General features: G+C 31.8%; 1 protein-coding gene across 3 annotated transcripts; it reads right to left on the minus strand.

Moving 5' to 3' along the window:
- Positions 1-947: 947 nt before the first annotated feature.
- LOC134263136 (proline-rich protein 5-like) lies at positions 948-14,886 on the minus strand. Of its 3 annotated transcripts, XM_062745446.1 has the most exons (11): positions 14,738-14,886; positions 13,118-13,223; positions 10,130-10,264; positions 8,585-8,665; positions 6,424-6,472; positions 5,813-5,870; positions 5,569-5,660; positions 3,604-3,679; positions 3,418-3,485; positions 1,843-2,005; positions 948-1,669 (listed from the first exon to the last, which is right to left on the minus strand). In XM_062745446.1, the coding sequence occupies exons 2-11, from the start codon at positions 13,195-13,197 to the stop codon at positions 1,473-1,475; spliced, it is 999 nt and encodes a 332-aa protein (XP_062601430.1). In that variant the 5' UTR covers positions 13,198-13,223; positions 14,738-14,886; the 3' UTR covers positions 948-1,472. The 3 variants fall into 3 exon arrangements, with proteins under 3 accessions (XP_062601430.1, XP_062601429.1, XP_062601431.1); XM_062745445.1 differs by lacking the exon at positions 14,738-14,886 and having other exon boundaries at positions 13,118-13,419; XM_062745447.1 differs by lacking the exons at positions 13,118-13,223; positions 14,738-14,886 and adding an exon at positions 10,367-10,449.
- Between the last annotated feature and the right edge of the window lie 234 nt (positions 14,887-15,120).

Genomic DNA, 15,120 nt, shown 5'->3' on the forward strand with positions numbered 1-15,120 from the left:
ATTAAAAGTAAGAAGAAAAACAAGTACGAATTAGTTAAACAGTTACAAGGCAGACGTAAACAGTTGCAACATGCACGTTAGATGAGATTTTGTAAAAACACTTTTTTTGAAAAAGGGGTCAACCTTTTTATATGATTTTAAAGATTATATTGTATTTTTAACAATAAAAAAAATTTGGTGTTTTTTTCATTAAAAGTAAAAAGAAAAACAAGTGAATTGTTGAACAGTTACACGTTTGAAATTTTACATTTGTCCCAAATGTAAAATTTCAAAGTGCTTGTAGATATCGTTGATTTTTATTTCTCAATCTGTCGTGTTATATGAATCGTATCCTTCTTATATTGAATTTTAACCCAGAAAATAAGTTCATTTGTTCCAGTGGGATTGAAAATATCATTGACTTCATTCTCCTTCACATAGTAGCGATGAAAATATGGAGATAAAGAACCGTATTCGAGACCAAGAAGTCCATTTAAGCAATACAAATGCAAAGCAATGCAGACCTTGACCTTTAAAAATCAGAGGTGGGATCCGGTACCTTGGAGAAGCATCCCCTGGCCACCGATCACAATGGCTGTTTTTCGTTCTTGTCATTATCGAGAAAACGGGAAAATCCGTCGACAAAGCAGTATGTAAATAAAGGCCTAAAAATTAGCTTAAAATATATCAGTCCACTTTCGACTTAATGATATACTGTACTTTCTAACAAGATATTGTAATGACCATTTTACTTCCCAAGATATGACTTTAATAAAAGAGACTGTTGATGTTTTTAATTCATAAACTTGTTTGAAAATTACTTGTTTTATTTGAGAAATCGTTCGGAAGTAGAGCATGTTCTTGTGTATCAAATAAACTTAACTGAAATGTAAAATGTAGACATAGCCACCATATGCAGGTGATACGGGTCTATTGCTCACAAGTAAAGGAAGTACACAATAGAAAACTTGAAGTTATAACATTTATCATTAAATCTTCTCAACAGCATAAAAAATTTCACTGGAAAATAAAATAAAAATCATTTGAAATAATGAAGTTGAATGAAAACAAATGAAGTTTATGTGAAAGACATAGGTTTATTGTGTGCTCCAAACAACTGGGACGATATCCTGAAATCACCAATAAAAACTTCCAGCATTTTATCCATTAAATGAAAGAGAGAAGGTATAACCAGTCATCACTCTCACTCTTTAAAAAAGTCTTCCTTTCTTCTATAAACGTATCCAATAAAAAGCACATTCTCATCACAACGTTGTTTCTTTTGTGTCAAATATCCTCCATAACTTCATGAAGTCTTAAGGTTTTCCTCGGGTATTGGAATGTATGGTTGGCAGTGTAGCAATCGTTTAAAAACGTTCGCATGTGGTTTATAACACTGACTATAAAAAAATTCCTAAACTTTAGGGCACATAATGAAGAGTGAACACTGAAAATTTGTGGAGACAGGCCTGTACAGCTACATGGTGTCTGTGTCAGGAACGAAGACTCGAAAGTCGTGGAGACGTGTCTATACTATGGCGCCGTATAGTGTCTTGTTCTACCACCGGTTCAAGTATGTGGCTAAATATATGTCCATTTCCATGACGGTGATGCAATGATTTTATGGATAGAGGATTTGTAAGTTTGGGACGGTTTGTCTTGATGTCGAGTTCATAAGCTTCTGTTTTTTCTGTAATATGGAATTCAAAAACTTGAAAGTATTTTTAAAAATAAAAGGAAAAAATCATGGTTAATTATGTAAATTTTTAATTTATTTTTTTAAATTAAATCCTGCTTTTGAAAAGAAGCTTTCTTGCTTGCATTGACGGATTTTATTAAATATCTAAGTGAACCGAAAGTTACCTGAATGTTTGATTTTTGTTGTCGGTTTAAGAGATGATTCTATTGTAGGTTTGGATGATCCTTCATAGAAACCGAAGAATCCCAAGTACGGATTAATTACTTTCGCAGCCAGTCGTTCCAGTCGCGCGTAGTTTTCACTTGGCGGGAATCCATCGTGTATACCCTTCAAAACAATAAATTTTTTACACAAATTTATAAACTTAGATCAAAATTTCAATCAAGATAAAATCAGACAAACTAAGTACGATAATTATGTTTCAGGCATGTTTAATTTAAATAAAATAATACAATCAGCCTTTCAAAAGCCGCTCACTAGAGTCGTGGATTTCATTAAGAGAAGAACGATCCTCAACTTAATAAATAACAATCGTAATTGCAGTTTTCAGAATGTCACTGAATTTAAAAGTAACCATGCCATTTCATTTAAGTTCACCGTTATAGGTATTCATATTATGTAAGGAAAATAATCAAATCTCAATTATATTTTAAGAAATGCGGATCAACCTCTTAGTCATGAATTTTAATTGATCATTTTTAATTAAAACTGCCATTGCAGCACGTAATAGTTCGTAGATCAGTAATTCCTAAAATAGTTTCATCGTTCGTAAGCCATTCTGCTTTACAACTCTCCTGTTGTTCATGAATTTTATTTTTTTCAATATCTCATGGTGTATTTTGCCACTAAATTCAGCCAAAACGTTAAAGAATTCTTCTCCAGAATTGATATACTGTTATCAATAATACATTTATGTATTGGTTTTGGCAAGTCTTTCATTCTGTACTTGATGATATGACCACAGCAGACAATATATATGTTACGAGCAATTGGTGCTATGATGTAATTCGTTTATAAATAGTAACTTGCAAATGATCGGTTGTGATCTTCTAGAACCTTTCACATGAGAAATTTACAAAAAGGGACATTCAATCGATATCTCGTTAATTTCTTCATTTCCCTTCCTAAATTAGGCTATTATCCTAAAACTGCTCCTACTGAAGTACAGATCAATCCAACTGGGGAAAAATGGAATAAAAATTTGCCGCCACACTAGTTGAGATTTTTTCCCCAAACAGTGGGATTTACTCCATGGGTCAAATATGAAACATAATGCGGCAGAGTTTCAACATTTTCTTAGCTCTTTGTGCTATTTATCCATATTTACTTGTTTGTAATAATCATAATTGTCGTTTTTACTTTACTAACATGCATTATGCACCTGAAACCAAATATTACAAGTACCAGAATTTATTGTGAAAAAGGAATTAAAAGAAATGTAAATGGTCCAATGTGAATTAAAACGAAAAATAAAATCGGCTCGATTTCGATATTTTTTTCATGGGGGGTGTCAAGGTTACCTAAAAGTGAAGACTATCTAGTTAAAAGCCAAAATGAGAGGTTAATCTGAGAAACACTTTTTTAAAAATCATAAATACAGTATTTATATATCTCATCTTTAATTGTTCATCTCTTTGTCTATCCCTTCTATGTCTGGGAATTTAATATAAGACTTTACAGTTCTACGTTTTACGAAATGGAGGGAAATTATTTAAATACATATAAGAAAATAATTTCACCTGTAGAACCAAAAGCATCTGTATTATTTGTGAGGGAACATCATCTCTAGCTACTGAATTCAGGGTATCTAGAAAAAGAAAAGTGAAAATTTTGTAATCTAAATCACCTAACTACATGTATATGAAGAGAATTTTCTTTGAATATGAATTTAAAAAATAGATGCAATGTAATGTTGAATTTCTCACCTTCCATTCCTACTTTCAGAACTACCACGTCTCTGAATTCCAACATTGAGACCTTTCGTATCGACACGTCTTTGTTCTGTAAAATAATTAACAAACCATAAATCTATAAAGATATAATTCTGAGGAAAACAAGTAAAAGTAATCATCAAAGATAACGGACAGAAACAATAATTTACCGCAGAACAGGGTGAACTCGATTTTTTATAATCAACGGAGAATGAACTTTATGGGCTTGGAACCTTTAAAATTAATAACAAGAAATCACATGGACTAGGATCTTTATATTGACGGACAAAGATCGACATGAGCTTAGTACCTTTACAATTAACGGGCGAGAAACAACTTGAGTTTGGAAACTTTCATAATTAACAATCAACAAACGACATGGGCTTGGAACCTTTATAATTAACGCACTAGGATTGACATAGACTTGGAACCATTATAACTAGCGGGAAAAGGAGCGACATAAGTCTGGTGTCTTTGTTATCAACGGACAAGATACAATATGGGCTTGGAAAAAACGTTTTAATTAATGGAGGAGAATCAACGTTAGCTTGGTACTATTATAATTTACACACCACAAAAACTGATATGGGCTTGGAACCTTTATATTTTACATGGGCGCCAAAAACAAAGAACTGGAAAAATAGTTTTATACCTTTATAATTAGATGACAAGGAAAAACTACATGGGCTAAGAAAAAAATAATAAACAAACTAAAGGACACGGGTCTGGAATCTTTATATTCAATAAAAAATGAACGAAATGGGCTCGGAATCTATATAAATACATGTAACAGAAAAGAATGTCTTGAGCTTTGAAATCTTTATATTTATCAAACGAAAAAAAAAAATGTGTTCGGAATCTCTACAATTATTGGACAAAGAAAAGAGGTACTTTATAATTTATGACCAAAGAATATCATGGACGTTGAATTGTTATAGATAACGGACAAAGGAAGTCTTAAGCTTGAAACGTTTACAACTTGCTTACTAGGAAGTACATAGATCTGAAAATTTTTGGACGAGGACATGGGCTTGGAACCTTTATAATAAACGGACACATATCTGCATGGGCTCGAGACCTTTATAATACACGGACACAAATCTATATGGGCTTGGAACCTTTATAATAAAAGGACACAAATGTCTATGTGGGCTTGAAACCTTTATAATAAAAGGACACTAATATCTATGTGGGCTTGAAACCTTTATAATAAAAGGACACAAATATCTATGTGGGCTTGAAACCTTTATAATAAAAGGACACTAATATCTATGTGGGCTTGAAACCTTTATAATAAAAGGACACAAATATCTATGTGGGCTTGGAACCTTAATATTAAATGGAAAAGAACATGGACTTGGAACCTTGACGGACAAGGATTTACTTGACCCTGTTACCTTTATAATTAATGGACAAGGATTTACTCGAGCCTGCTACATTTATAATTATGTACATGCATTTACTCGAGCCTGTTACCTTTATGATTAATGGACAAGGATTTACTCGAGCCTGTTACCTTTATAATTAATGTACAAGGATTTACTCGAGCCTGTTACCTTTATAATTAATCTACAAGGATTTACTCGAGCCTATTACCTTTATAATTAATGTATAAGAATTTACTTGAGCCTGTTACCTTTATACCATTGACGAACAAGGATTTACTTTAGCGTGAACTACCTTTATAGATGACGGACAAGGATTTATTTGAGCCTGTTACCCTTATAAATTAATGGATAATTGACGGACAAGGATTGACTTCGGCCTGTTACCTTTGTAATTAACGGACAAGAATCGGCATATTTTGGAACTGTTAAAATAAAGGGACAAGGGTCATGAACTTGAAACGTTTTAAGTCAACAAAAGTTAACAATAATTCAATTAACGGAACAGGAATGACATGACCTTAGATCCTTTATAATTATCTGGAGACAGGTATCGTCATCCTGTCTAACATACCGGTAACGGATACAGCATAGCCTGTAGTACGGGAAGAACCTGTGTATAAAAATAGTTCCACTGGTCACTCATTTTCTTCAGAAGTACCAAACCTGCATAAAGTATTTTTAAAACGTAAAAAGACCCTGTTAGAAACTTTTTAAAAATAATATATCAATTTAAGAAGGTATTTACCAAATTCACGTCAAGATTACATATTATTTTGATATGATTTTAATAAGTTAAAATCTTTATATACACGTACCTAAATCATTCTTCATAAATTCACGTAGTATCACCATTCCTTTCTTCAATAATTTATCCTGCAAAAAATCAAATCAACTACTTAGTATATAAAATATTGACCTAGAGCATTTGTTTAATAATCTTATGTATGCTGCGACAGGAAACTTGGTAGTAAATGTACGGTATTCATAAAAAACTAAAACCTTAAGGCAACGATCAATTTTTAGTCATTAAAATGTAAAATAATATACTTAGTTACGACTTTAAGGGACAATCTACACAAAAAGTAAACTCATAGCCCACTCAACCCTAATCATTTTTTTGGTTCAAGGGCACGACGATATTCTTGAAAATATACAAAATAGGACATATTGATAGAATGCATCGCGTTATAGACGGATGACAACGATTTGTGTCCTATTCCGTTTTGATAATTAAGGAACTGGTTTCCAATACAGACACAGAAACACAAATCAGATACAGCGAAGGATCAAGTCTTGCATTATTCATCACAAAAACGGAAGCGCGCATTAATATCTGCAATTCTTGACAAGCATGGAGGACAGAGGAAAATTAGTTGATTGGTAAAGATACGTTAATCATATTCTTATATTTCCTGTTGAGATTTACCTTGAAGAAATCGTAGATAAGGGGACCTGCCTCGGAATCCACCAAATTCCTTTAAAAAAAAAAGGACAATAATTATGATACAAATGATTGGATAGATTCTACAACTAGTTAAAAAATCTTTAAAAGGATACATGTACGTAAAATTATTTTCAAATGAAAATGGCCGATTGAATATTATTTTTCAAAGAAAATGACATGTTCGAAAAATAAAATCTGTAAATTCATTTAATTCAGCATCGTTAAAATATCATAGTTTGAGACAACTTTTATGTTGAGATTAAATATTAATGTAAAATGAACAGACTCTGAAAGTGATGTCTTTAAGATGCTTTGACAAGTGTATTTTTAAATCTATCATTGTTCTTCGAAAGTTTTAAAATTATTTATGATAAACGATGAAAAACTCTGACAAAATTTAGAATAAAAAAAATTATCTAATGTTTTAAACTTCAATAATTTAATTTCAGTTGTAACGCGTCATTTGATTGGTTAAACGTTTTTTTTCCATTTCGTATAACATAACTTGCCTACGTCACAATGAGTTACGTCAAAAACGTATCACTCCGCTTGACGTAACTTTTAAAATAATGCTCACTTTGAAGCCTTTTTCTGGAGGAAATATTGTCTCATTGTCTACATTGAAATTAAATTATAAGAAATGAAGCTTATTTCAACTTATGTTATCCGATATAACAAAACTTGGGGCAGTATACGCTTATTTATAAACCGCTTCGCGCTTTATAAAGCGTAAACTGCCCCAAGTTATGTTATATCGGATAACATAAGTTGAAATAAGCTTCATTCCTTAAATATCTATTTTTTTTTTTGTTAAATGTGACAGACATTGAATCTTACCGAAAATAGTAAATTAAAATTATATTTTTAATCACGATTTAACACTAAAAAATTATCAGCTTGTGATAAATATAGTTACAACTTTATTTGACAGGAGCTTTCTATCACGTAGGTAAAAACAAAAATGGTACAAATATACCTTGACATAGATATTAATAAGATGAGAATATTACTTCACTTGACACGGCGGTTTTATTTACATAAATAATGCCTAAATAAAGTTACATATGTAAATGTTGTGAAGTGTGGCTTTTTCGGCTTTAATTACAGGTATTAAATAGATGAAATTTTTGCCCATTACAGATTCGTTAATGACAATGAAAAGTAAATCAACAAATTGTGCTGTTACAAAAATTAGTTTATTAAATTAATTTGCACTTGGTTCAGTCAGGAATAAGTTTGTATCACGTAATGAATAACTCGTTTATTTCACACTTAAATATTTTAAATATGTATAATTAACCATGAATATCTCAAAACTCGCGCAAAAGAAAATAAGCAGGACAATAAATTTGAAAACAAAATACACTTTTAAACACAGATATTACTGATTAAATGTATCAGCAACAGATGTCTTCAACTAAACGTTTTTAAATGAACTGCAAAAGATATTCCTTTTTTTAGTAAAATTAAATGATAGTAAAAGACAAAATAGTTATTTCAAATGAAATATTTCTCTCAGGGATGTTCACTCCTCCATGGCACCTGATCCAATGCACCTCTGATGTTTTAGAGGTCCGTGTTTGTTTTTCTTCTCATTTGTTTTATTTAATGGACTTTGAGTTTGAATACTGTTCGTTACCCCCATATTTTTTCAATCAAACAATGCTATATAAAATTGATGATTTTTTTTGTATCTCTACTCATTTTTTTTTGTTTTTGAAAATCCATTTTAATTTAGAATATTTTAAATTTTGGATTAACCTCTATCTAGCAAATCCACTAAATGATTTCAGAATTGGCTTGGATTAAAGCATTATGCAAAATGAAGGGATGGAAATGGTCATGTCCTGAGAAAGGAAATTTCAGATATACCAAGGGGAAATATCTTTTGTATATTTTTTATGTTAAACTTTTACAACCTGTTGGAGCCCCTTCATACCTGTGGTTTGTGATGGAACAAACTTTTTGAACAGAAAAAGTCACTTCAGTGTCTTGGCTCAGATGAAAACTTAAAATTGACAACTTTTGACATTGATATTGATTTCAAAGATATTCTTTCTTTAAAATTGCTCTGAACAGCCTAGACATCTGTATCTAGTCAACAGAGAGAGAGAGAGAGAGAGAGAGAGAGAGAGAAGGTTACCTGACATTGTCTTGTATCTGTACCAGTTCACATTCTTGTAGAGGTTTCTTTTGAAACAACTGTATAATTGCTATCTGAATGCTGCAAATAAAAAGAACATTGTTAACCAGACACATAGGTAGATGCGATGATGATATTTTCTGACATATATAGATTATGCATATTAAGCGTGGATTTCTTTATCTACAAGTACAAGGTACTGCTTAAATACCTTTCAGCAATATAAAACCTACGATTCCAGCAATTTTTTAAACGATTCCTTGAAAAATCTATAAAATTTTATATTCGCAAATAATTTAACTAAATGCACCCAGTCCATAATTTTTATATACAGGATTATGTTTATGAATAAAATAAACCAATATTTATGATTAAATATCGCATCTGTATATAATCTTAATTTTATTCATGAATGAATAAATAAAATTAGACAACACAATCCGCTAATAAATATCACACACTGAGAAAAAACACTTTGTAGCACTGCTTAAAATTGTAGGTATGAAAGAAACACAATTGTGACAATGCATGATATCGCCGATTTTAACGGTATTTTGAGATACTAAATAGGTAACAATGAAACATATTGAGATAACGCACAGTATTCATGATCAAAAGTCCTTAAAACAATACAAAATAGAAGCAAAGCAAACACGGACCACCAAAACATCAGAGGTGGTATCAGGTGCCATGGAGGAGTGAGCATTCCCTGTTGATCGGTGATTCTTTATAGCTGCATCACCAGCTTAACATATTTTTATAAAGAGACAAAAACATGATCACACACATGTACCCAACAGTCAATTCATTCCAGGCAACTTTTGTGTTTTGCATATTTTATATTTTCTATGTGTATTAATACACAGAATCTCAGATTTGTCTTTGGCACTCTACACCACAGGAAAAATTTAAAAACAGAGTGTTTTATGATCAATGATAGGCTATACATTTGTTTTGCTGAAACGTAGCAGATTTTATGCGGAAACGTTCTTGAAAATGATATCTTTTTAAAACACCTTCGTTAATCATAAGCTTACGGCATATAGCATCACAGAATTATATTTAAGATTATTATCAAGTGGGTAAGCTTAAAAGTCCATGGACTTCATATTTAAATTATATGTAATAGTAAACCAAAATATCAAAATACACTCTTTCAAACACCTATTGATATATCTTCAGGCAGTAATTTAATTGTCTATATTTTGAACTTTGTGAACAGATTAAAATTTATCCTTGTCAACAATGTTTCATTCACGAGTTATCCGTTATTTGTTTACTGTGTATAGCTACTAGAACTTAACTCCCCGATCTAGCTGGTACATAAAATTTTGCTCTAATCCAGGCGTGAGCATATCAGATACAGTGCTTGTCTAAATAATCACTTCACTTTTCACCTATAGGTATACTAGTATCTGATTCATGACGAAGAATTCTTAACATATCAACTGATAATTTTTCTTTAAACATATGAATTAAATCAACTCCCGCAGATAAAATTTTAAGTATTTTTTGATTATTTACGACTTTAAACTTGACTTTTACCTTTCTAAGAATTCATGGCGCGCTGCGCAGTCCAAAGCGTTACCGACCGACATCCGGCATGACGTCATAGAACCCCTTCTACCACTGGACAGCGACAAACCTTTCCAAGCCTCGGCGATGTCCGCAAGACTGTGCCTACAAATAATGGCAAACTTCACATTTGTACGTATAAAGTCAACCAATATCCAAGTAAAAAATTATTAAAATCTACAATAAAATAGCAAAAAGCAAACCAACATCTTAACACCTCTTCTGATCGAACTGTAAATCTAATAAATTCTTTTTTTTTAAGTGAAACAAAATTAACATACATCTTTCATAAAGATCTATTTTAATGCGTTAATAAGAAAATGTAAAATTTCAGGACCTTTTTCTAGAAAACCTACTTACACCTACTTTTTTAGTTATAATCTCACAGTAACATACAGATACGTTACAAATCAGACCGGATCACTGTACTGTGATTAATATCTACTGTGTGGGAACAAAGATCATATTTACAAACACTGCAGATCATAGATAATACATCCAGGATGAGGTATTCAAGTGCAATTCAAGTCGGGAACGGAAGTGAAACATTCGCAATTCTTCGTAACCGGAAACCACGAATTTAAAATATGTGGTATGAAAGTATGCAACAATGAAAGATTGTATGTAGGCTTATTATCAAAATGTCAATTGACTGAGGCAGATTTAAAGAGATTTATGAGGTATATTGTGACATAAATATGTCTACCATTTTATCTACCTTTAATTTCATTGTCGCGGGAAATGTTCCGACTTATATGTGTATGTTTTATTTTTTTTTCCCCCGACTTCCTTGTTTTAAATAACACCCACGTCGATTTGTTCGTCGCACAATGTCTTTAATGTTGTGCTTTTAATAGGCCAAGAACATAATGATTATAATAGTGTATTGTCTTTACATAAGGAACGTGAATATTCATTATATCGGCTCAACCAATACAATATTGACCATTGAAATTAGAATCATTTACAAGTTTGACATTTCTATAGTCCTGGTATTATTAGTAAGGAGAGAATTGGTACTATATTGATAATGTTATTTGCTCTGGCATTTATTTGTTCTAGATCCAGTACATTTAAAACTTAAAACATGCATTTTTAAAATGAACCAATGCCAATGGATTGATGGTTACTGGACTGACTAGTACATGTATCAACAATGGACTGAATCATAAAACAAGAAGACTAAATGACAATAATTAATCTTATGAAGAAATCCAGATGTATACTTATAAAATCTATTTAATAACTTTATCGAGGTATATAGTACAGGGTGTCCGTAATAGTGATCGGATGTTTGTTGAATTCATATCTTATAATATTTAGCCATTAATCTTCAGTGTTAATTGATTGAAGCAAAGCTTTCCTCTAGACTTTCACATCGTATGGAATATAAAACTTACTGTTTGTAACTGACTCCTTTAAATTAATGTATTGATTAACATAACAGGTGCCCCTTTTATGCACGTTACAGCGTGAAATAGAATTATGAAAAATCAATTATCTCACATTGTCCGAGCATGTAATAAGACACTGACCATATTATACAATGGATCAAAAACTATGAATGATTTATTAATACTTATTGTTAGAACTTCGATTTTTCGAACACTGATATTGAGATATGCATATATCAAAGTAAGATGGGAGTCCATATTCCCTTTTTTTATCACTTAACCTTGATATCCCGATTTCTCGGATATCTCGAAATTTTTTCATAATTTTTATTCAGTTCGAGATAACGAAGTTAAACTGTAATATGATACAAGATAAAATTAACACTTTCGTGTAAAAATTTAAGTTTAAGTTTATTATGAGATTTCTTAAAGATACAATGTATCTGATATTTTTAAATTTTTGGGTTTCGCTGACAAGTAATGAAGGTATTTAAACTTATCCAGCTGATCAAAGAAAAACACTGTACATTACACTAACAACCTTTGATCACTCAGTTATTGCTATTTACAACATATCTCTGGCTGTGTTCTGTGATTCAAAATGAGCACGTCACTGTCTGACATAAGTCCACTCTTTAAGAAATATTGGACATTAATTTAAAATGCTGATGTTCTGAAACATGTTGATTCATCTGATGTTCTTCATAATGAATGTATTTGTAAAACGGTGATACAAACCGCAAATTATAGCGTTTATCAGGTTTGAGGCCCCTACTCTGAATGGTGCAGTGCAAATAGATTTACATTTCATTATACCAAGTTTTATATGTATGTTTTTCTACCATAAGTCCATTTACTTTATTTTTCTATTTTCTTTCAAAGGATTTTTCTCTTTCTCCTCGGAAAGCTCTTTTATAAATAGTAGGATGCATTCTTTTGTGTTTCTACTATGGCTAATCCATGTAATCTTAAGACATAATAAAAACAAAGATCGCAATTTTTTACCAAGATGTTACAAATATACTAAAACTTCCTTTTGATCAGAACTCATATCATGTCCGCAACAAAGAATTGTATTTCATCTTAAGAGCCGATTTCTAAAATTAAAAAAGCAAGTTAAAAATAATCTCTGAACATGACACTGATTTCGTGTTTCCCCCCGAGGGTTCAAGACAACAACTGGGTCAAAACTAGTGTAACCCTAAATATGTTTGCCTGTGTTTCCCGACATCAATAGATCATAGGACAAAAGAATCGTATGTTTACATGATGATAAACGAAACTAGTAAATTAAAGCTTTTAACTTTGTTAAGAGGTCATTATGGTACTTCTTAATCTACTTGCCAAAAGTCAGCGCTGCTTTTTCAATGAATGCTTTTGAGAGAGACACGCAAGCGAAAGAAATATTTCTCATCCCCTCATGCAGATAGCACTTTGAAAATTGTATAATAATTGCCATTTAGTGTCTATTTATGGTAAAGAAATGTAATTAAATATTGATTCTAACGAAAATCCTCCAAACACAAAAGATGAAAGTACATATAGCAGACGACATGAGACTTACCGCTTCATGGTGCTACGTGTTCCCCCTATCCCGTTCGTCTGCAGCATCGACATTTTGGTTCCTTCTGACGTTTCCTTCATTTTCCCCTCTCTAAAGCAACTACATCCTAAAACGACAGAAAAGGCAGACATTCCATATAAACCATTGTCCTAACTTTCACGGTGTCCGAGTTCCGGAGGGCCAACTAACTGAATGGTGACCGATGTGAAAGGTGGACCCCCAGGTTAGTGACCCGCCGCAGGTAAAAATTACAGGTGATCTAGACAAGGAACGGTGAAGGTGTTATATAATTGAAATATACATGCAAACTGGAGACTAACCCAAACAGTTGACGTCTTAAGTAGCTTTTTACCTGACGGAAAAATAAATTTATCACTTGGTCGAGTTTGTCAGCCTGCACTTTTAAGCTGGATGTTTCACGAAGAATTACGTAGGAATCAAGTCCTTGTAAACAACTTGATGAAATAGATACTTCCATTGTTTAAAAGTATTGATCAAAATATGAAATCTAATAAGGCTGGCTCCCAATCCTTGCTGAATTAATAAACTTTATATTGCCTGTGAAATATTCCAGATGTATATAGTCAGGCATGTGAAACTGTAATTAAAACTCTCACCAAAATTTCTCGTTAGAAGAAATTCAATTTTAATTATCCATCTTCAGATTGCCGAGTTAAAACCTCCGCAAAATGAATGAGAAATCAAACATGTTAATTTAAGTGATGATATATATATAACTAGAGACTGTTTTAAATGCAAATATTGTCGTCACGGTTTTATTATTTTTTGCGGTTTTGACATTCACTCAAGATAAATTTCATTTTCTCAATCAAAATTTTATCTTTAATCGTTTCACAGAATCAGAACTTTGCATTAATTTTTTGCAGCTCAATGTATAACTTTCTTTGATTTATCAGGAAGAAATTCAGACAAATTCACGAATTAACTGCAGCTGTCAAGTTGATTTTAAAATGATTTGATTTTTTACCCTGATTATCAGTACGGTGCTTATTTAGGAAAATGACTTGACAGTCTACAGAGAGAGAGAGAGAAAGGGAGAGATAGATAGAGAGAGAGAGATAGCTTGATAGTTATTCAATAGGGCTTGAGTACTGTTAGAAGTACTTAAGTGTCATTCTAGATATAATTTTTAAACTAGAAATATAACGTCCATTTTCCCATCATTTACAACCAAAAAAGATAAAAAATATTTACAAATCTAGACATCGATATCAATATTTTTGTTTCTAACACTCGTCGTTAAAAAAACCCTTTATGTATGACTTGCAATAGTTTTTTTCCCTACCGAGGTATTGTATCCTATATTTCATATTTTTTGGGAAGAATTTCTTATCTTCTTTTTAGAAAATGACACATTACATACATTCCAAGCAAAATATCTGAAACTGCAATATATAACCTAAATATTAATGGTACAAAGTACAATATAAGAACAGGAAGATGAATTATTTGCCATCATATATATTATATCTATGAAAAGCGTTAGAATCTATATTTTTAGAATAGAAAATTAGAGTAAACTTTTAAGTGAAAGTTAACATATAAATCTGCTGGCATAGAAAATCTTCAATAAAACACACACACACACACAAATCTTACTTTTTCATGCGTCATGTGATGCGATGCACATGCCTGCATGTCCTCTATTATAACTATATTTAATCCCTCTTGTAGAATTATTTACTTCCCTCTTCCTGGAGGACTTTCCACAGACTCAGTCACCAACAGTTAAGTTACCAAGTAGATAGAACTGTGGAGGCATGAATATTTAACCACTTAAATCAATACTAACGTGTCTGTTAACGCGAGGTTGATATATGAAAATATTGGATCATATTCAAAATGTGAGAAACCGACTCTCATCATAACAAGGAATCGGTTGACCCCGAGTAGTTTATACGAAGAGAATGTGTGAGTGTCATCGTCTGATATAATTCCATTTATCAAATACGGATGTGGCTGTTCGCGGTGCACATAACTGT

The sequence above is a fragment of the Saccostrea cucullata genome, unplaced genomic scaffold, assembly GCF_032062105.1.
Source record: "Saccostrea cucullata isolate Sc308-1 unplaced genomic scaffold, CSIRO_AGI_Scuc_v1 ctg1012, whole genome shotgun sequence".
Classification (NCBI taxonomy): Eukaryota; Metazoa; Mollusca; class Bivalvia; order Ostreida; family Ostreidae; genus Saccostrea; species Saccostrea cuccullata.

Coding starts and splice junctions, on each gene's coding strand:
- LOC134263136 (XM_062745445.1), bottom strand. CDS start 13,248: ATGTCTGCCTTTTCTGTCGTTTTAGGATGTAGTTGCTTTAGAGAGGGG. Junction 8,666..10,129: donor CGCCATGAATTCTTAGAAAG/GTAAAAGTCAAG, acceptor TTTTATTTGCAG/CATTCAGATAGCAATTATAC. Junction 3,680..5,568: donor CTATGCTGTATCCGTTACCG/GTATGTTAGACA, acceptor ATTATTTTACAG/AACAAAGACGTGTCGATACG.